The following is a 23,017-nucleotide window of genomic DNA, read 5'->3' on the forward strand; positions in this document are numbered from 1 at the left end:
AATTTGAAGCATGATATAATAGTAAGTGTAGAAAAATGTAAAAGCATGATCCCATTTTCTTTAAAATAAATACTAATAAATGGATCAGTGTTACAGAATGAAGAATTCTACAAGAGACCCACACAGTAGTCACCTAATTTAATAGAAAGGCACCACTGCAACTCAGAAAGTAAAAATTAATCTTTCCAATAAATAGTGCTGGCTATTCTAATGGGAGAAAATAAAAAAATGAACCTTGATCTCCATCCTTATAAACCAAGAATAATTCACACTATACCCTGGACACAATCACACTTTTAGAACAAAGTTTATAATATATTCATGACTTTGGAAATATTTATCTTATGACCCAGCAACTCTACTCTTAGATATATACTGAAGTAAAATGAGTGCGTAAGTCCACCAAAGACATATGTAAGAATAGTCAGTGACTTCCCTGGTGGTCCAGCGGTTAAGACTCCGTGCTTCCAGTGCAGAGGGCGCGGGTTCGATATCTGGTCAGGGAACTAAGATCCCACATTCCCACATGCAGTGTGGCATGGCCAAAAAAAAAAAAAAGGAATGGTCAAAGCAGCTTGATTTATTATAGCCCCAAACCGGAAACTATCCAAATGTTCATCAACAGCAGAACAGAAAGATTACGGTATAGTTATACAATAGACACTGCCCAGCAATAAGGAAAGAACAATTACTACATGCAGCAACGTGGATGAGTCCCAAAGACAATGATGAACAAAAGAAGCCAGACTCAACAGACTTCACACTGTAAGATTCCATTTATATGAGGTTCAAGAACAGATAAAACGAATCTACGGATATTGACTGGAAGAGGCACAAGAGGAGACTTCTGGGATGATGGAGATGTTCCACATCTTGAGCTGAGTCATGATTACATGGAACAGTTTTGGAGTTGTACATTAAGATTTCCATGCTTTGGCAGACAAGCCTGGGAAGGGCTGAGGGGACAGTCCTGAGGAGCCTTGATTAAAGTGGGAAAAAAAGAAAAAAAAAAAGATTTTCATGCTTTAAGTGTACAGTAACAGTAGACAGACAAAATTTGGCTAGAAGGAAAAAACATTTATAGTGGTTTTCCCTGGGTGCTGGAATTATTGGCAATTGTTATTTATTCTGTATGTTTGAAAATTTCAATAAGGAACCTATATAGTCAGAAAAAAATTAAGTTTTCTTAGTGCTTTTTGGTATTTTCATGTTACACACCTCTTTTGTTTTTTTTAATGGCTAGAATGCCTCTGTAGACCTCCTGTCCCCTTCTAGTGCCCCAATTTCCCTTCCTATTATTAATTTTCCCTTGTGGATAAACTATTTTATATATGTTCTTCACTGCTTTTTACAGTGATTTTTGTAATTGTGATTCTTTTTTTTGGGGGGGGGGCACGCCATGCGGCATGTGGGATCTTAGTTCCCCAACCAGGGATCGAACCCGTGCCCCCTTCAGTAGACGTGCAGAGTCTTAACTACTGGACTGCCAGGGAAGTCCCATGATTCTTTTTTTCACAAGACACTTCAGCTTCTTAAGTTCTTTAGATGTTTTTTCTCTGCTTCAAACTGAGAAGTCACTTGGCTAAGTACCAAACATGGGGTTAAAAAAAAAATTCTCTTGGTTACATGCAAACTTCCCTACCTTGGAACTATTCTTATCTTCAAAGCCAGAAGTCATGCTTATCCCTCCATCTTTACATATCCTTCTTGGGAATTTATAAAGTTGTAAAGTTTTTTTAAAAAAGGGCTGATTTTACTCTAAAGACCTCCTCTGTGTCTTTTCTGAACTCCCTAATTAGCTGGCCTTTTAATAGGATCTTCATAAATAGATTATTTTATATTCTAGGTCCCTCAGTTTTTCTTGATTCTCATACCCATAATTTTGGTTATGGTTTGTTGGGCTAAAAAAAGCTTTAGAATTACTGGTTTTGTGCTGCTCTATCATCTCAGGTTTACAGTTTTTGTTAAATTTTGGCATTGATGTGTTTGTTTATTCCATTCACACAGTCATTTGTTCCTTCTATAAAAAGTAGAGACAGTAGGTCAGGGAAGTCAGAGAAGGCTTCTAACGGGAAGCAATGATCACACTGAGAGTTAGGCAAAAAGGGAAATGCAGATTACTCAACCTTCACACTCCGGTCAGAGATAACGCTCACAAACAGCCTTGCTAAGAGCAGACTTTTCAGGATCACTGCAGCTTCTTTTTCTATAGTTATCCTTTATTTCTTTTAATAGGAGTCATGTAATTTTATTCGTTTGCTTGTCAGAAACTATTGGCAGACCTAATCATTTGTTTATTCAACATCATTAAGTACTTACTACATGACAAGCCCAGTACTGAGGATATGAGAGAAAGAACTCTAGCTGCCTTCCTCTTCCCCTTCAGTATCACTGATAATAAAAATAAAATTATTGGGACTTCCCTGGTGGCACAGTGGATAAGAATCCACCTGCCAATGCAGGAGACACAGGTTCGATCCTTGGTCTGGGAAGGTCCCACATGCCATGGAGCAACTAAGCCCATGCGCCACAACTACTGAGCCTGTGCTCTAGAGTCTGCGAGCCACAACTACTGAAGCCCACACGCCTAGAGCCCGTACTCCGCGACAAGAGAAGCCACCGCAATGAGAGGCCTGCCCACCGCAACAAAGAGTAGCCCCTACTCAACACAACTAGAGAAAGCCTGCACGCTGCAAGGAAGACCCAACACAGCCATAAATAAATAAATTAATTTAATTTAATTTAATTAATTATTTATGGCTGTGTTGGGTCCTCGTTTCTGTGCAAGGGCTTTCTCTAGTTGTGGCAAGCGGGGGGCCACTCTTCATCGCGGTGCGCGGGCCTCTCACCACCGTGGCCTCACTTGTTGCGGAGCACAGGCTCCAGACGCACAGGCTCAGTAACTGTGGCTTACGGGCCCAGCTGCTCTGTGGCATGTGGGATCTTCCCAGACCGGGGCTCGAACCCGTGTCCCCTGCATTGGCAGGCAGACTCTCAACCACTGCGCCACCAGGGAAGCCCAATAAATTTATTTTAAAAAGTAATTAGAAAAAAGGTTGTAGCTTCCACATCAACTATTGGAATCCTTTAAAATAAATTAATAAAATTAAAATTAAATTATCTTTTCTATTCGTCTGTTATTGCATCAGATGGAAAATGCTGGAAGTTCTCCAAATTTCAAGGGTATGGTGAGGGGGGTTTGGCTATACAGACTAGACACTTTGGCTGGTTCAGAGGGCAGTCACCTCAAAGACTCATGCAAGTTTAATGAAACTCAGGTACAAGTAGAGCCCGAGTGACCCCGCCAACAGGGAATGTGGGTCCACACATAGTGTGAGCCTGCGGTGAGCCGAGAAAAAAAGCAACGGCATCAAATCTGAACCCCAAAGCCAAAGCCGCAAGAACAGGCATTCCACAACTGCAGGCCTTCACCTAGGAAGAACCTACTCCTGACATGTACAGCTCTACAGTGGGGCCCTGGGGAATAGTAACAGCAGGGATTCACTTCTACTGATTTTTTCTTGGCTGCACGGCATGCAGGATCTTAGTTCCCCGACCAGGGATTGAACCTGCGCCCTCCACAGTGAAAGCATGGAGTCTTAACAACTGGACGGCCAGGCAAGTCCTTGGATTCACTTCTAAAAGGTGGTAGTAATGTTCCCAATAACAGAGCAACACCAGGAGAACTCTGATAGTTGACAGTTACCCTAACATGGACAAGATCTTTGTTTTTAATGACTTGCTCACTATTTCTAACACATTTGGCTGTGTTACCATTTCCTAAGTTGCTTTTCTTTGGGGGACAGGCTGGAAGGAGACAACCTGCTGTTTTACTTCATTATTGTCTAAATACTGATGCTGGTGTCAACCTCTCAAATATTATTAGCCATACCCTACCTCATCCATGATCTTTTGTTTGCCAGAGAGTTAACCAGGCCCAGAGCTGTCCTCATATAATCAGCGAATGAATAAACCAGAGCAGGTCTTCTGTATCAGCATTTTGGCTTGTGGCTTTAGAATAGCCTCTCAGTGGAATGCACATTGACACAGAGCTCAGAAATGGGACCCTTCACTGAACAAGGGCATCAAAATGCACATAGGAGGCAAAAAATAATAGTGGATCATCCACCTCTGGAGGCCCTGTCCTAGAGTAATGAGGAGGTTCACTGTCCTATTTTCCTTTCTCACGAAGGCTATAAAAACAACATATTGCTTGTATAACTGAGTTACACACAAAACTAAAAAAATCTACAAACTATTTGGTTTGCTAAAGCCATTCAGGTAATTGCTTTAAGCCACTGTCCCCAACATTAAGCTAACACAAAAATGTAAGTATTCTCCATTTGTCCTGATATATTAGATGAATAGTAAAGACTGAAAAGTCATACCCACACTAATAATCCACAGTAGTTCAACATTATTTGAAAATATGGCTATAGCCAATCTCATCTCCCTTCAACAATAAACTTGGTATGTTCATTTTAGTATGTTCCAGCCTTGGAGAGTTTGAGGGAATCCAGAGAAGTTCCCCTCGACAGAGGAAAACACATCATCTGCTAAAATCTTGTTGCATAAAGCTTTCTGTACAGAACCTCTGGCTGGATCCTGGATCCTGGCCTACTGCTCTCTAGGGGATAAGATCTATAACATTTACTAAACAGCCCTTTAAAAAAAAATCGCTACCTGAATTACTCAACCATCAAAAAGAATGAAATAATTCCATTTGTAGCAACATGGATGGACCTAGAGATTATCATCTTAAGCGAAGTAAATAAGAAAGGGAAAGACAAACACCATATGATATCACTTATATGTGGAATCTAAAATACAACACAAATCAACATATCTATGAAACAGAGACTCACAGAAATAGAAAACAGACTTGTGGTTGCCAAGGGGGAGGGGGAGTGGGGGAGGGAAGGATTGGGAGTTTGGGATTAGCAGAGGCAAACTTTTATGTATGCCATGGATGAACAACAAGGTCCTATTGTATAGCACAGGGAACTATATTCAATATCCTGCAACAAACCATGATGGAAAAGAATATGAAATAGAATATATATGTATGACTGAGTCACTTTGCTATACAGCAGAAATTAACACAACATTGTAAATCAACTGTACTTCAATAAAATTTTTAAAAAAGAGAGAGAAATGCAAATGCAAAACAACAACAAAAATCGCTATCTGAAAACATCTACCAACAACTGAGATAGCCTATCCTGAGCCGCCCAGGTATCATCGGTATCCTATTCCTCCCTAATGTTTGGAGGAAACACCCTTTCTGTTTTACAGTGGGTCCATTCTATTTTCTTATAAATTCTTCAATAAAGACTCATTTTTAAGTGAAACCTCAAATAATAAAAAACACCTTATTCCTTGAACCAGTAATTCCACCTTTAGGAATTTATCCTACAGGTATATACTAGTGCCAGTACACCAAAAAACCAATTATATACGCAATTTTATACCACAAACACAAATATTTATTATAACATTTGCTTATAATAACTATATAACATATATATAAAATACATACACATACATATATGATATGTAACATCCCAAAGGCCCATCAGTATGGGGATGATTAAATAAACCATGGAATTTCCAAACCATGGAACTGCTATTTGACCCTTAAGAAGAATGAGGTAGAATTACATGTGCTGATAATGGAAAAGTGCCAACATAGTGAAAAAAGCAAATTATAACACAGAGCATTCTACTATCCAATTTGGGCTTAAAAATAAAGTTCTATTTCTAGACCTGAATAGATTACAGTTGTATTAATGAATATAATTATTCATTAAACTGTACTTTTTTGTTATACACACTTTTCTACACAGTTGGCCCTCTGTATGTGCGGGTTCCACAACCTTGGATTCAACCAACAGCAAATCGAAAATATTTGGAAAAAAAATTCCAGAGAGTTCCAAAAAGCAAAGCTTGAATGGCAACCATTTACACAGCATTTACGTGTTAGGTTTTATAAGTAATCTACGTGTGCCACAACTACTGAGCCTGTACTCTAGAGCTCGTGAGCCACAACTACTGAGCCCGTGTGCCACAACTACTGAAGCCCACGCGCCTAGAGCCCATGCACCACAACGAAGAGTAGCCCCCGCTCTCCACAACTAGAGAAAGCCCGCACGAAGCAACGAAGACCCAACACAGCCAAAAATAAATAAAATAAATAAATTTATTTTAAAAAATAATAATAATAATAAGTAATCTAGAGATGATTTAAAGTATTCAGAGGATGTTTGTAGGTTATATGCAAATACTATGCCATTTTATCTAAGGGACTTGAGGATCCACATTATTTTGGTACGAGGGGGTCCTGGAACTACTGAGAGATGACTACACACAGTAAAAAATGAAAGTTATCTTTGAGTAATGTCTGCCCCATGGCTTTTAGGAGAAAATAACCTATTTCTTAACTTGTTGAGCAGGAAAGCCACACTTCTAGATGCTTCCAACAACCATCCAGCTACCACTGAGAACATGTTTTGTTCCAGCTCCAGGGCAGGATCCACAGCTGTGAATATTCCCATGGGTTCCAAGCCAACCTCACCAAGGGCCCCTTCTCCAGCCTTTATTAGTCCTGGATGGTCCTCTGCAGAAGCCAGAGGACTACCTGAATGTAGGACAGCCTTCTGCCTTCAGCTTCTGGAAGGACTCCCCAAAGGTGGACCTCCCTCAGCCCCTTGTCTGACAGCTCCCATAATGCCAGCAAGCCCACCCCCCCACTGCCCACTCCCCCCCTGGGAACTGCAACCACCAGCTGCATCCCACCCCTCAGCTCGGGAACTCCGGTCAGCACCCCACTGATGCTGCTATCTTAAAGCCATGGGGAAGTGAAGGCTGGCTCCTGCTCAGAAAAAAAGGCTGGGGACCTCTGAATTACATCTAGTCATGGGATGTACAGGAGAGCATTGTAACTCTGGAACTTCAAACAGCCAGCCCTCAAAGTGACAATGGAGGGAAAATGAGCCCAGCAAGAGGGAGGGTAGGAAGCAAAAGCAGCAGTGAACAGAAGGGAAAGAAAAAGGGAAGAAAGCTGTTAACAGAGAAAGTGAGTTGAGGAGATTAAAGAATAGGTTAGAGCAGGGAGAGAGAGAAAAGGGAGGAACTCTGCCCCCTGCCAACTTGACAGGACACACTAGAAAGGGACAGTCTATCCCTCCCAACAAGCCTGACAAGGCCACTTCCCAGGCCAGGTCCCTCACCAGCACAGCCCCTGAAAGACAGGCTCTGCCTGCCCCCTCCCAGAGCATTAGACTAGGCTTTGTGGGAAAACTGAAATCTTGACGGCTTAGAAAAAGGCCCCTACAGCTTCATGTGCTGGCAATTTAACTAAGCACCCCTGGTTCCTGCCGGCTACCAGACCAGCCCTGGCTTTGCTCCACCATTAAGCGCGCTCTCCTGACCCTGTGCGGGAGCGGCAGCTCAGTCAGCGCCGCAGGGCGGCTTTAAAGGACAAGAGTGAATTTCACTGAACACCAGCAAGTACCAGTCACACCTGCCATGTGGGCACCCTAAGGACCAGACATCCCAGGGCAGCTCACTGCCCCCCCTTTCATTTTCATAGAACTTTTTTAAAGGAATAGGCATTATGGACAAAAAGGTTAGAAAAAAACACATGCTAGATGATAACTTCAGAGTTCTGTCATTAGTAACATCCACCAAGGGCAACCGTATATATGGAAGACAAGGGGCCCAAAGTAGTATGGAGTATTGATGAATTAAAAACAAAAACAAGAAAACAAACTGCATCCACCCTGAACAAAAACCTGAGTTTTCCAAGAGCACACCTGCACGGAAAGAACAACAGAACACAGCATCAATAAAGTCACATCACTGGTGGAGGGCCTAGAATTTAATGTAGTATACAGGCTCACCACCACTTGGGCCTCCTTTTGGCAAACCTCATATCAAAACACCAGTGGTTTCAACTGACTGCATGTATTTCTTTTTAGTTCCTAGATTTTTCACTCTGCTGTCTTCCTGGTGTCCTATAGCCATGCAGAGTTTCAGGAGATGGGGCTCAAGGGGTCCTCTCTGAAGGCCTGCCTACCCCCAAACCATTCCTACCACCTGTTTACTGCCACTTGAAAACATTAACAGAGTGAGTCATATCTTTGGATGAAGGCAGTATTTTTCCAACTGGAGTATGTGGAACAATTTGGGGAATGTGGACAGACAACTTAATTTTAATAGTTATGCTTTTTAATATTTGCTTTCTATTTGTGGCAGGTGATAGTGGTTTCCAATTTAAGCCAATCATAGTTTCCCTTTCAAATAACTTTTAGAGTTTTTTTAAAATGGCATAATTTAAAGAAAAATGTTAAATAATAGTACTGATGGCAAAGAGATAAGACAAAAATCATGCAGGTGGAACACAAATTAAGTGTGAGAAACAGATAAAGTATCCACCTCCAAGCCCTTAGAATGCAACTACCCCTCGCTGGAGTTCTGCCACCATCACACATCGAATATCACCAAGATTTAGTTCAGCAAAGTCAGCAGAACCAGAGGACGCAGAAATTGGATCAGAGATTGACGAATCACACCAGCCTTTTGAGAGGGTGTTGCCAAAGAAAGGCTGGGGGTGGGGGAAGGGGGGACACGGGGTCTGGGGTCTCTGGGAAGCTAGCAGGCAGCAGGAAAGCAGTAAGTATAGGCTTAAAGACAAGGACTCATGAGATAGGCACGTTCCTACAGAAGTCCCCCTCTTCACACATACTGTCCCCAAATGATCCTGCCCGAGGTCCCAATACTGAAAGCTGACCGGTGAAGTACTGAGAGCAGAGGTCTAGCACCACTTCCCAGGTCATCCTCTTCCCAAATACCTTTGCAATTCAATTGTTCCCCACCCCTACCTTTCTTTGAACACTGGCCACGAGGCCAGATAGATTTCAGTCGTGATTTATTTTCTGGGCCAATTCTCTTGAGACTAACTAATGACTCTTTAACACAAATCAGAGAACTGATGAAAGGCATCTGTGAATAAGGCATTACTCTCCAGTGAGTAAATTCAGGTAGATCAAACCCTCCTCTCGGGGCTTCCCTGGTGGCGCAGTGGTTAAGAATCCGCCTGCCAATGCAGGGGACACGGGTTCGAGCCCTGGTCCAGGAAGCCTGTGTGCCACAACTACTGAGCCTGCACTCTAGAGCCCGCGAGCCACAACTACTGAGCCTGCGTGCTGCAACTACTGAAGCCCGTGCGCCTAGAGCCCGTGCTCCGCAACAAGAGAAAGCCACCACAGCGAGAAGCCCACGCACCGCAACGAGGAGTAGCCCCCGCTCACCGCAACTAGAGAAAGCCCACGCACAGCAATGAAGACCCAACGCATCCAAAAAAAAAAAAAAAACCCTCCTCTCACCATGATTACCAAGACTCCCTTAAATCATTCACACGCATCACCACAATAAACTGAATATCACGATAAAGAGAGTCACACAAATTTTTTGGTTTCTCAGTGCAGATGAAAGTTATGTTTTCACTATACCGTAGTCTATTGTCTAAAAAAATAATGTACACACTGTAATTTTAAAATACTTCACCGCTGTGGGACTTCCCTGGTGGCCCAATGGTTAAGACTCCACGCTCCCAACGCAGGGGGCGCGGGTTGGATCCCTGGTCAGGGAACTAGATCCCACATGCATGCTGTAGCTAAGAACCGGTGCAGCCAAATAAATAAATTAAATAAATATTAAAAAAAAAATACTTTATCACTGAAAAATGCTAACAAACTTCTGAGCCTTCAGCGAGTTGTAATCTTTTTTGCTGGTGGAGGTTTGAAGTATTGCAAGAATTACCAAAATGTGACACAGAGAAACAAAGTGAACAAATGCTGCCGGAAAAATGACGCCGATAGACACAAGGTTGCCACAAACCTTCTATCTGTAAAAATCACAGTATCTGCAAGGCCCAATAGATCAAAGTACAATAAAATGAGGTATGCCTTTAATCAAAAGGTTCAGAAAAATATAAACCATCCTTTCTTTTTGGCAAAGCCTGATACCAGACTTGCTACCCACAGACACTGGATTCAAACCATTTATCTCCCTTGCTTTTTTTTTTGTTTGTTTGGCTGCGTTGGGTCTTCATTGCTGCGTGCAGGCTTTCTCTAGTTACAGCGACTGGGGGGCTTCTCTTCGTTGTGGTGCGCAGACTTCTCATTGTGGTGGCTTCTCTTGTTGCAGAGCACAGGACTAGGCACGCGGGCTCAGTAGTTGTGGTGCACGGGCTTAGTTGTTCCGCAGCATGTGGGATCTTCCCGGCCCAGGGATCGAACCCATGTCTCCTGCATCGGCAGGCGGATTCTTAACCACTGCGCCACCAGGGAACTCCCTCCCTTGCTTTAGAAGTGAGGGCCCATCCAGTTTCCTAGCTCTGGTTTTGAGGCCTAAATCAGTACTAATATTCCACATATGTCTCCTAAAAACTACAAAAGAAGTCATCCTAAGCTCACTGCCTTTTGCAGAGCCCTTTGTATATAGTGCCCAAAATGGTGTGAACCTTTTTGGCCAGAGCCTGGAGGGTCAACTCATGCCCAATCCCCTTGCTTCTAAACTGCTGTGTTTTAATTGCTGACTCCCATTTTACAGCCAAGCCAATTAGTAGGGCTGGTCAAGCGTGAGGAGCTTGGAGGCCTAGAACACAGCACTCAATTCAGCCTGAGAAAAACAGGAAGCCTCTCCTGTCAGAACTTCCCCGTGAGAACTATGCCTAGACAACAAATGTCACAAGTCCGAGAGTGGATGTTGTAGTTCTGTAGTTCCCTGGGCACGTCAGCAAGCGCTTGAATCTCTATCTGATGGAGGACTGGCAGAGTGACTCAGGAGAATTGAATTTTAAAAGGTGACTATTTCACTCCTCATTCAATTTAGTGAGCATTATTGCCCACTTCAGTCTCTGAAGTGCTTAGTAAATAACTCCTTTAGGGTTGAAAGGATGTTGGGTCCAAAGCCCAAGAAGCTGCAAGGTTTACTCCAGGCACTCTAAACCAGCTGGATAAAGTGTGAAACAGTCTGAACTTAGTTACATATGAAATGCAAACATGCACTTACCCTCAGGCCTCCAGATCTGATTATTGGCTTATTGGTAACCAAGCCCAAATACACCCGGAAACAAAAACAAAAAAGCCTTAGGGTGCTGAATGAGGCTTTTACAAAAAAATTTAGAATGTCCACCTCTTTTTTTTATTTCACTGCATCTCAAAAAAATACCAATCATCCAAAAATTAAAATATTCTGCTTTGAAAGAGCTCAAATTTCATAAAAGCCTCCCATTAATATTCCTTCAGGGGGCTTCCCTGGTGGCGCAGTGGTTGAGAATCTGCCTGCCAATGCAGGGGACACGGGTTCGAGCCCTGGTCTGGGAAGATCCCACATGCCGTGGAGCAACTAGGCCTGTGAACCACAACTACTGAGCCTGCGCGTCTGGAGCCTGTGCTCCGCAACAAGAGAGGCCGCAACAGTGAGAGGCCCGCGCACCGCGATGAAGAGTGGCCCCCGCTCGCCGCAACTAGAGAAAGCCCTCACGCAGAAACGAAGACCCAACACAGCCAAAAAATAAATAAATTAATTAATTAATTTAAAAAAAAAAATCCTTCAGAACCTCTGTGAAGGACTTCCCTGGTGGTGCAGTGGTTAAGAATCTGCCTGCCAATGCAGGGGACACGGGTTCGAGCCCTGGGCCGGGAAAATCCCACATGCCGCGGAGCAACTAAGCCCACGCGCCACAACTACTGAGCTTGTGCTCTAGCGCCCGCAAGCCACAACTACTGAAGCCCGCGCGCCTAAAGCCCATGCTCCGCAACAAGAGAAGCCACCACAATGAGAAGCCCGCACACCACAACGAAGAGTAACCCCCCCACCCTGCCCCGCTCTCCACAACTAGAGGAAGCCCACGCGCAGCAACGAAGACCCAACAGAGCCAAAAATAAATAAATAAGTAAATTTATGAATAAACAAAACAAAAAAAACCTTGGTGAAGCCTTTCCTTTCGGCGGGGCGTGGCGGCAAGATGGCCGTGCAGATTTCCAAGAAGAGGAAGTTTGACACTGACGGTATATTCAAAGCTGAACTGAACAAGTTTCTCACTCGGAAGCTGGCTGAAGATGGGTACTCTGGAGTTGAGGTCCGAGTTACACCAACCTGGACAGAAATCATTATCTTGGCCACCAGGACACAGAATGTTCTTGGTGAGGAAGGGCCGACGGATCCAGGAATTGACTGCTGTGCTTCAGAAGAGCTTTGGCTTCCCTGAGGGCAGTGTAGAGCTTTATGCTGAAAAGTTGGCCATAAGCGGTCTGTGCGCCATTGCCCAGGCAGAGTCTCTGCATTACAAGCCCCTAGGAGGCCTTGCTATGCGGAGGACCTGCTATGGTGTGCTGTGGTTTATCATGGAGAGTGGGGCCGAAGGCTGCGAGGTCATGGTGCCTGGGAAACTCCGAGGACAGAGGGCTAAATCCATGAAGTTTGTGGATGGCCTAATGATCCACAGTGGGGACCTTGTTAACTACTATGTTGATACCACCATGCGCCACATGCTGCTCAGACAGGGTGTATTGGGCATCAAGGTAAAGATCATGCTGCCTTGGCACCCACCTGGTAAGACTGGCCCTAAGAAGCCCCTGCCTGATCACGTGAGCATTGTGGAACCCAAAGATGAAATACTGCCCACCACCCCCATCTCCGAGCAGAAGGGTGGGAAGCCAGAGCCACCTGCCGTGCCCCAGCCGGTACGCACAGCATAATAGGGTCTCCTTGGCCGCTGGATCTGGAGTCTGGATGTTGCTCTATAAAGACCTTTAATAAAATCTTTTTAAAAGAAAAGAAAAAAAAAAGAACCTCTGTGAAGGGGGCACTGCCCATTACCCCATTTCAAGGTTGAGGACTGTTTCCAGCCAAGAAAGGAGGGCCTGCCCTTGGGTAACAAAGGTGCAGGCCTAGAACGCTCCGTGGGGGTCCCTGGCTCATACCCTAGCCCTGCCTCTCACCTGGGCCCAGTTCCCCTTAAGGGAGGGTATTTCTGTTCTTCAACAGAACAGCCAGGTGTTTATCATCGCTTGTGTTGAGGGAAACACTATCCTTTTTTCCTAACACTGAAGTCTTAAATTCTCTACCAGTGGGAACATTTGTGGGGGCGGCCGGGGTGAATGAAAGCAGAAAATTTCCCAAAACTCTCGGCCTACTTAACTGCCCTGACAGCACATAGTTACAGTGTCTGGGGGAGGGGGAGCGGACTGTTTCCAAAGGAAGCATGATTAGTTGGCCCTTCCAAATAATTCCAAAGACCATTTAGAAAATGGTTAACAGTTTTTTAAAAACGTGGCCCAGAAATCTAATTTCCAGCGATTCTTAATATTATGGGGCTCCTGGAGAGCCCCATAAAAAACTCTATCATAACAAGCCCGGCCAATGAATAGGTACACGGGAGGAAAAACTCTTTGGGTAAGTAGAAGTATGTGGTAAACACACTTGCTCAATGCTCAAATGACCTGTCTTAAGACATCTTTTACAGAGAATGATGTTGCTGATCTGACCGGGAAGCTCGCTCTCCCCAGCTGCCAGCACTCTGGATTTGTCCTCCCTTGAGTGCTGTACTGGTTTCTCCGTTTAATGCACAAACCAGCTGCAGCCACCTTGCCAAGTTCTCAGCAATTCCCTCAACTGCCTTTTACTGTACAGGATTCCTGGAGTCCAATTCTGTTTTCTGGAGTCAAACAAATACAAAACAAATTGGTGAGAAGTTTCAGCTATTTCACTTCCTCCCAGAAAACACAAGTTTGTGAAAGGTTCAATCTAAAAAGGACAACTGTGCTTTTTTTGGTCATAGGATCAGTAAATTTCAGAGCTGGAAAAAAACCCAAATATCACCAAATCATTCCTCTTCAAAAATCAAAATATCTTCTTCCTATTTCTCAAGAATTTAAGACAAAATGGCCAATTAACACTTAAGCAGCCTTACCTAAGAAGCCCACAAACTGAAGGTAGCAGGTAGGAAAGGGGAACTCTGTTCTACAATTAACGAAGAGAAGGGGGGGTCCTCTCAGCTTCCCCAATGCCCCCATTCATGTTTGGGGCACTGATTACCCTTCAATAACTTCCCTGCCATTAAATCTCCTACCACTCGCTCAGGGTTGGGTTTCACCCTGGGGATAAGAGGTGTTTGTAGAACACTCTGAAATTTCTAAAGGGTAAGTGCTGTGGACAATACAACCTCAGTGCATATCAAGGGAAGCAAAGCCCTCAGAGAGTCATTAACTCACCCGGCCAAATGAGAAGAGAAAATGAGCCGCAGCTGCGTGCTTCCTTTCCCGCAAGAGAAGGAATTTTTTTTTAATCTGCTAACAATGGCCGGGGTAATTGGCACCTGGCTGCCTGCTCCCACATCCTTGTCTGCTACAAAGATTTCAGAAGCAGGGTTCACAGAATCCCAACGGACCAGAGTTCTAGGCGTTGTCACCTCTTTTCCAAGCTATTACAACAGCCTCCTCGGTGTCTCCCCATCCCAGTGTTCCCCTACCCCAACCCAGCCGACGCTTCAGTGGCTCCCCACGGTACACAAACCCTCAGCTGAGCGCTCAAAGAGTTCTTCCCAACCAGCCCTAAATCTCCAAACTTCCCCTCCGCCCCCAAAACCGCCCTAGCACTCGGTCCAGTAAGTCACCGAATCGTCTTTCCCTTACCTCTAGCGCAAGGCTCAAGGTCTCCTTCTCCAGAGGTCCCCTTTCCCTCCCTCTACTCGTCCAACGCCCACAGCTGCCGGAGATTAGCCGCCCCCCTCAGGGCTCCGCTCAGATTTCACTTCCTCCAACAGGTCTATTCAGATCCCTATACACCGTTCTCAACAGTCAGGATTCCTTTCCCCCCGCAACACCTTTCCTGAACACACCCGGCCCCTGCTCCCACCCGCGGGGCTCCCGAGCGCTCTCCCGCCCCCAGCAGGCCCGGCTCAGAGCACGGAGTGGATCCCCGGCAGCGCCCTAGAAATCGCAGCCCAAGGCGAAGAGATGCAGAAGCCTCCCGCAGATGTCCCGCGAGACCGGGTGTGGCGAGCCCAGCTCTCAGCCGACTCCTCGCAACGCGGAGCCCCTTAGTCCACTGCCCAGAGGCCGGGCGGGCGGCGCTGGCTCTTCCCATTCTCCGCCAGCGGCGCTGCGACGGGACCCGGAGGAGCAGCCGCGATAAGCCAGGGTGGGCATCGAGCCGGCTGCAACCGCTCCCCAGCTCCCGGCCTCTCTCCCAGCCCGTGCGCGCTCCTCGGCCGGAGCCGGCCCATCCCGCCCCGGGGCCCTTCGCTCTTCCGGCGTCCTCTGGGGAGCTCGGGGGTGCGCAAAACCCCGGAAGGGCCCTGCCCGCGCCTCACCCCCTCCCTGGTCCCAGCTTGGCCGGGTCCGGCTCCGCCGCACCTTACCTCTCTTCTCTTCGAACCTGCTAGGCACTGGTTCGGCCCGGACCCGCTGGGATCAGACGAGACCGCACAAGTCGCGCCGCACCTGCCAAGGAGCGAGTGAGGAGCCTGGGCGCGTCTGACGTCACAACCGGCCCGAGCGCCGCGAGCTCGGAGTCACCTGATCACCTTGGCAACCCGCAAGGGGCGGGGCGGGGCGAGGCGGTGGGCGGTGTCACAACAAGAGCCCAGTCCCCTGCAGCTGGGCCTGGAAGCGCCTCCTGGAGCGCTGCCGGGCTGTTAGCGACGCGGAGACTCGAGGTCCGTCTCTGGCCTGGCTGCTCAGGCCTCCGAGTTGGGATGGATACCTGAGACTCCAACAGGCACTCCCCTCAAGTTCGATCAGTGCTCCGAGACTCCAGACGTTATCCCCTCGCCGCCAGTGCAAGTGCCTGGCTGGCAGGGCCTGTGTCCCCACCGTACCCTGTTCAGTGCGTGGCACGCAGGGTTCGCTTGTGGGCTGCTCCTCTCCGTGTTTTCTGGGTCTAGACCCAAGTAGGTTCGAGGGTTTGCTCCGCGAACTGTACCTGAGAGGACTGGGGCTGAGGCTGATAACTGGATTGCTCTCTGGCAACTTTCCCCGTAAGCCTCTCAACAAGTAGTGCAGCCTTTGCTGGAGAAAGTAATAAGACTTCATTCATTCAGGAGAGGGGATGACACGGGCTGTAGCCCAGGCCCAGACCTCCTGCCCTGAAGGCCTCCTTCTATTCCAACAGAAAGAGAAAGCACTGAAACACTCCCAGAGCAAAGCCTAGAACAAGCCTGAAAGTCCTACTTGAAAAGCTTTTTTGTTTTTCAGATTAGATATCGATTTTCTCTTCAATTTCCTCCCCTTGCTCACTATAATCATATGCCTGCACCTCTATGACTTTCCATTTGCTAGACATAGACCATCAGCTTCAAAATGAAAATCTAACACTCCATGGAGGTCCTGGTTTGAAAGCCACTGCTTATTTCATCCCGTCACTTTCTGAGTTCCATTTAAGTTTTACTCTTCTAGTTCCTGCACCACTATGGAGGTTTCATGTATGTCGTCCTTCCCTCTCAGCCTGTGGGATTTTAAACCAAAAAGTTATTTTATAAATAACTTCTAGTGAGCACATTTTGGTGCCTGGCAATGAGCAATGCCAGGCTGCTTGAGGCATGATCCTTGAAGATCAGGAGTTTATCGGTGGTGCACCTCATATCTAAGTACCACCTGTACTGTTTACTTAATAGTTTCATTTTAAGTGACACTTCTTTATTTTTATACATTTATTTAAAAAAGAAACTAGCGGGACTTCTCTGGCAGTCCAGTGGTTGAGACTTCGCCTTCCAATGCAGGGGATGCGGGTTTGAGCCCCGGTCGGGGAGCAATGATCCCACAGGCCTCGTGGCCAAAAAACCAAAACATAAAACAGAAGCAAGGGCTTCCCTGGTGGCACAGTGGCTGGGAGTCTGCCTGCCAATGCAGGGGACACGGGTTCGAGCCCTGGTCTGGGAAGATCCCACATGCCGCGGAGCGACTGGGCCCGTGAGCCACACCTGCTGAGCCTGCGCGTCTGGAGCCTGTGCTCTGCAACGGGAGAGGCCGCGATAGTGAGAGGCCCGCGCACCGCGATGAAGAGTGGCCCCCACTTGCCGCAACTAGAGAGAAAAGCCCTCACACAGAAACGAAGACCCAACACAGCCATAAATAAATAAATAAAAATTTAAAAAAAAAAAAAAAAAACAGAAGCAATATTGTAACAAATTCAATAAAGACCTTAAAAATGGTCCACATCAAAAAAAAGAAATCTTAAAAAAAAAAAAAGAAACTAGCATACAAACGGGAAAAAAAGACAGTTGTGAAAGATAGTCATGACTCCAGTCAGAGTTATACTCGTAGGAGAGAAGAGATTTAAAACATGAGCCCGGGTCCCAAAGGTCAGAGATTAGGAGGCAGGAAGATGGTGGGAGCAGGGCAGGGGCAGTCACACCTGGGGTGGCAGATCTGAGGAGGGGAACTCCAACTGCAGGTTAGGGACAGGTTGGGGAAGAGTTGGGCTAGAATGAGGTTTGAGGGAGGCAGTGGAGGGGAGAAGTGCTAGGAGCAGAGAGACTGGAGAAGGGGTCTAGAGAAAGGAGAAGGAGCAGTGGTTTGGGGAGAGGCTGCTGAAAGGAAACGTGTACTAACAGCATTAAGGGAAGGGAGGCTGAGAGGCTGCAAACGTGAGGATTGCAGAGAAGGAGGAGCAGGTGAGAAGAACCTGATGGAGGCCTGAGGGGAAAGCACAGGGCCTCTGAGGCTCTAATGCGGTCAGGGCAAGGTGAGGGTGAGGGAGAAGGCGGAGATAACTGCCCCGGCAAGGGAGCGAGGCTGGAGAGGGCAGCTGGGACATATGGGGTCATGCTGGGGGAGAAGAGATGAAAGAACAGTGTTTTCAGTAAGGTCCTTGGCCACTCCTCTTTTACTGAGCTGCTTGGGTGTGACAGGGCATAACCACCAAAGGAAAAATAGAACGTTCCCCACCCCCATCCCCACCACCCCCTTGAGGAAGGAGCGCTATCATATGAGTACAAACTCAAGGAATGTTACTTGGCAGCATCCAAGAACCAGAGACGTGGCCAGGGAGCACATCCCACATGACTCTTTTCTAGGATTTGACCTCAAGTCCCAGGAGTAAGCAGCCAGCCAGATGTAGAAGTCACTGGAGTTTCTTCACAAGTTTCCATTCCCAGAAATAAAGAAAAATGTCTGTGTGGAAGGTCCTGACAAAGCATATTTTTTGTGAAAGTCCATTAGCCACTGGAACTGCAATGGATTTTCAATATTTGTGAACTCAGGAGAACCATCCAAGGATTGTGGAGGCAGCATGATGCAGGGGTTGGGAATTTGTGCTCTGAGGTTTGTTCATTTTGTGAAATCAGACAAGTTACCCACCTTCCTTGAGCCTCAGTTTTATCTGTAAAATGGGTATAATACCTACCTCAGGAGACTGTCATCAACTTGAGGTGAATTCTAGGTCAAAGGAAGAACCCAGATTCACAGTTTTTCAGAAGACCATTTAAAAAATCATTGTAGGGCTTCCCTGGTGGCACAGTGGTTAAGAATCTGCCTGCCAATGCAGGGAACATGGGTTCAAGCCCTGGTCCAGGAAGATCCCACATGCCGCAGAGCAGCTAATCCCGTGCGCCACAACTACTGAGCCTGTGCTCTAGAGCTCGCGAGCCACAACTACTGAGCCCAAGTGCCACGCTACTGAAGCCCGCGCACCTAGAGCCCATGCTCCACAACAAGAGAAGCCACTTCAAGGAGAAGCCCGCGCACTGCAACGAAGAGGAGCCCCAGCTCACCACAAATAGAGAAAGCCTGAGTGCAGCAATGAAGACCCAACGCAGCCAAAAATATAAATAAATTAATTTTTTAAAAAATCGTTGTATTTTCATTGGACCCCATTTGTTCACTCACCAATTGGGTGAAAGAATGTTTCTTGGATGCCTAATGTACACTCCACACTGTGATGGATATGAAAGGAGCAAGTTCTCTGACTCGGTCCTCCAGACATCACACTCCTGATACGACAGTGAGACAGCATGAGAGCTCACAAAGCCTCTGTGAAATTGAGTGCTAAACTATGTCATGCCCTACTCTGCCCTCAGCATTCATGGAGAGGGATGCCATGCCAGCTGCATTGGCTGAAGTGGGATGTATAAAAGAAAGGGTCTGGAACAAAGCCTGAAATTTGGAGAACTGGTGAGAGAAGAGAGCATTCTTGGTTATATCATCTGGACGACATGAGCACCTGGGGCAGGGGCTCAGTAAATATTTGCTGAATGAATATATGAATGAATGAATGAATGATTGAACAAATAAGCAAAGGCAATAACACTAGAGAATGGTGGGCATAGCCATAAGATCAGCCTAAGTGGACTGTGGAAATTGGACAGTTGTGAGAAATAAGGTAGAGACACAGCAGATTGTAGAGGAGCTTTTGAGACAGCAAAACCTTCTGATAGGAACATGGGGTCTGGAGCCAGAGTGACAGGGTCGAACTCCATCACTTATTGGTCACATGACCTTGAGTAAGTTATTTAACTTCTCTGTGCGTTAGCTTCCTTATCTGGAAAAAAATAGGGATAACATTGTTATCTACTTTACAGTGTTTTTATTTCCCACCCTCATCCCCACCCCCAGTGTAGCTATAGTGTTATTTTGAGGATTAACTAAGATAATGCATATGAAACCTAAATGTGGTGCTTGGCACATAGTAAGTGCTCCAAACTATACACTTTTCTTTATTATTAGTGTTAGTTTTATTAAGGCCTGAGAAGAGTATAGATTTAATACAAAAAGTATAGGAAACCACTGAAGCTCCTCAGAATGGGAAATGGGAATGGGATGCAGTGTTTTGTAAAGAATCATTTAGCAGCAGAATTCAACCTGGTCAGAGGGGAGAGTAGGGGCAAAGGTGTGGCCCCAAAGGGTAAGGAAGGGCTGACCAAGGACTAGAAACCACCCCTCCTGAAAAAGAGAAAGACTGCGCCCCCTTGCTCACACGTGTGTGGCGGTCAGAGCCTGGCAGGCAGAGGCGCTCAGTAACCCTGTTAAATGAACATCTCTACATGCTGCACAAGTCAAACAATGACTTTCTGGAGCTCTCAGGCTCAATGGCAAACACTGTGGAATTCCCCTAAGAACAGAGTTTTAAAGCACTGGAGAAATCCACTAAGACTTGGCCTCTGGCTTATTTCAATGTCTTCCCCCCATGGAAGCAGTTAAATGAACACATGTGAAAGGAAAGCCAGTGAGTGTGGCCAGCACATGCACAAAACCCAGAAAAGAATGACCAGATTCTTTTTTTGTGTGAGGATATTAAAGAAAGGAGAAAAAAATTTCACTTCTACTGTGTACTAGCTCACTGCTCTGCCTGGTTCTAATGGAATTTGAGGTTCATGTGAAGGAGAAAGAGGCATGAGTTTGCTTCTGGTCATGGTTCAAGGTTTGGGTTTCACCTGAGCAATGAGTCTCACAGTTTTATGCCTCTTTTTCTGATTTACATTTTCGAATTCCAATTTGCTAGTCAGGAGTGTCTCCATCTCCACTGCAAGTGACTAAAATGCTGTTCAAATCAGTTTAAGAAAGAGGGAGAGAGAATTTATTGGCTCTTGAAACCAGGAGTCCAGAGGCAAATCTGAACTTCAGGCATAGCTGGATCCAGGCACTCAAACAGTATCACCAGGAGTCTCCTCTCTTGCTCTCTCAGCTCTCTTTTCTCTGCATTCTCAGGCAGTCCCTCTGAGAGTGTCAGAATTACATTCTCATAGGAAAAAGTTCCCAGCAGACAAAAGGCTTTCTCTTTCCCAACAGTACTAAGAAAAGCTCCAGACTGGAGTCTGTTTGCATCGGCTTTGGGTAACTTGCTTTTCTCTGAATGTGTGGTTGCAGCCAGGGGATGTGACATCTTGGCTAGTTCCATGCTGTCCTCTGGAGCCTGGGAGTAAGGTTAGGCCCCCAAACCCCACAGTTTAAAATTTGGAAGGAACAGCTTCCCCAGGAAAATAGAAGCTTAGTTACCAGCACTAGGAAGAACGGATGCCTAGCAAACAAAAAACACAGCTGACCCCTACAGGCCACCGATACCAAAACCACAAGCTTATTGAAGAGTCCTGTAGGCACATGTAACATAATATTCCAATATTATTCCAGTAGGATAGCTTTGAATCCACTTGGGGGCCAACTCACCTTCCGTATTTCCAGGAAAGTTGCATCCACTGGGGTGCAAACTCCAGCACTCAGAGGTTGTCTTGCTGAGATCATGGCATAGAACCCACCATTGGTTTTACCTAAGTGCACTCTCCTCTCTGGAAGTATTACTTCTGAAGAAAGTGCTTCAGGGAGCACTTCATGCTTTAAATGTGTTTGTACAGCACCTTGAGTTCTCAAGAGGCATCACATAAAGCCGTGCAATTTTAATTGTGACTTTTTGAAGCACTGATTCCTGAAGTGGCCTGGCATTCGGATAATGATCTTAGAAACCCAGCCCTGGAGGAAAACACATTTTTCTCCTAGGCTGTGACTCAACTGAGTATGAAGTTCCCATCAACTCTTAAGAATCTCCCTACTTTTTGATATTTTGAAAATAAGAAAAAAAATCAGCACATATAAATTTGAAATACTCAGCCCATATGTCCATTTGCATTTATATTTATACAATGGACTAATGATGATTTAGTACATGACATATGAAGAATAAGAACTCAGGGAAACATTAAATCCACATATTCAGTCAGCACATTTACTAAGTGCCAACCGCCAACCATGTGCCAGGGACTGTACTAAGCTCTAGAGATGTAGGAATAAGCAAAACAGATTTTCAAAATCCTTGCTTATATCAAACTTACATTTCAGTAGGTGTGTCCGTTTGTATACAGTGTTGGGTCTGCCCTGCGTCATTGACAGGAATTAGTCATAATCACCAATAAACATACAGGGCAAATTCTCAGTGAGTGCTTCCTCTAAGGCAAGGCTTCTGGCCAGTTCTCTGCATGCATTATCTCATTATTCTCTTCTTCCTAGGGATTAAAAACAGGCTTCAGAGAGATGTAGACACCTGTTCAAGGGGCCCTAGGAGGTAAGGGGTGGGCCAAGACTGAAACTCGTTTCTCCGTATCTGCCTTTTAACTTGTACCCTTTCTTAGGGTGTGGAAGGAGGAGGATGGGGAGTGATGGGGTTATGGCAAACTGGAGAGCAAACTCTGTGCAAAGGGAGCCACTATCTGGCCACTTGGCCCAGGGGAATGTGGCCCAGTGCGGCCAAGTTTTCTGATTTTTTTCAAGAGAAGATGGCAAACAGGATTTTGATGTGAAAACCAATTTTAAAAACACTGTGAAAGCCAATCAAAATCTGTCTGAGCATCATTCAGGCCACAGGTCTGCCCCTCCATGAAATAGCACTCCCCAAAACTAAATGTGGGTAGAAAAATGCAAATACATCTCTGATTCTTGCACAAAGTAGTTGTCAGGTTGATTTGATAAGGCTAAGGCAAACAGGTGCCCCTGTTTACCAATAAGGCAAAGTCCTTAATGAAAGGTAACTGAGGGAGCAGCTGGAGCATTTCAACCCCCCTACCGTGGAGGAGGTTGCATTGAGCCATCTTAGGCTGGGTTGACAGGCCACGCTTATCGGAAAGGGAAAATTTAACTTCAGGGCGGGCTTCGTGTTGCATCTGAGGTCCTAATAATGATCATTATGCTGTCAGCACACAAGATGTAGTTCAAAATAATTCTCCTCCTAAAAGTCACATTCTGCTCACTTCCTGGCCGTTCCTTGCCTCTTCCCCTCCGCCCCAGGCCTCCCACGCTCAGCAAGCCTTTCCTCTTACCCACCCCATTTGCCAGGGGATGGCAGCCACAGGACAGACGGTGGTCTCATCACTGGGGTGGTCTGAGACTGGAACACAGTTGGTTGCCTATAGGTGGCAGTGCCTCTTCCTGTCCTGGCCTTTGGAGGGAGGGAGGGGGCACAGGAGAGCTTCCACGTTTAAAAAACATTTGCACCATCAATAGACTGAAACTCTACAAGACAATAG

At 46.0% G+C, this 23,017-nt stretch overlaps 1 protein-coding gene and 1 pseudogene across 6 annotated transcripts in view; one reads left to right on the forward strand and one right to left on the reverse strand.

The window, feature by feature from the left end:
• CYSTM1 (cysteine rich transmembrane module containing 1) overlaps nt 1–23,017 on the reverse strand; it is a 108,000-nt gene that overhangs the window by 54,764 nt on the left and 30,219 nt on the right. Inside the window, exons 4-5 of one of the 5 annotated variants that reach the window (XM_082454329.1) lie at nt 22,815–22,929; nt 15,431–22,000 (exon numbers count right to left, since the gene is read on the reverse strand). In XM_082454329.1, coding sequence (XP_082310455.1) covers nt 22,860–22,929 — 70 coding nt within the window. In that variant the 3' untranslated portion in view covers nt 15,431–22,000; nt 22,815–22,859. Of the gene's footprint in view, nt 1–14,702; nt 14,873–15,430; nt 22,930–23,017 lie in introns of those variants that run through there. The other 4 variants (XM_082454328.1, XM_082454332.1, XM_082454330.1 and 1 more) reach the window with 4 other exon arrangements.
• Nucleotides 11,905–12,860, forward strand: LOC309657174 (small ribosomal subunit protein uS3 pseudogene; annotated as a pseudogene). Its single transcript has one exon. The product of its transcript is annotated as a small ribosomal subunit protein uS3 pseudogene (transcript).

The sequence above is a fragment of the Balaenoptera physalus genome, assembly GCF_965194825.1.
Source record: "Balaenoptera physalus genome assembly, chromosome: 3".
Taxonomy (NCBI): Eukaryota; Metazoa; Chordata; class Mammalia; order Artiodactyla; family Balaenopteridae; genus Balaenoptera; species Balaenoptera physalus.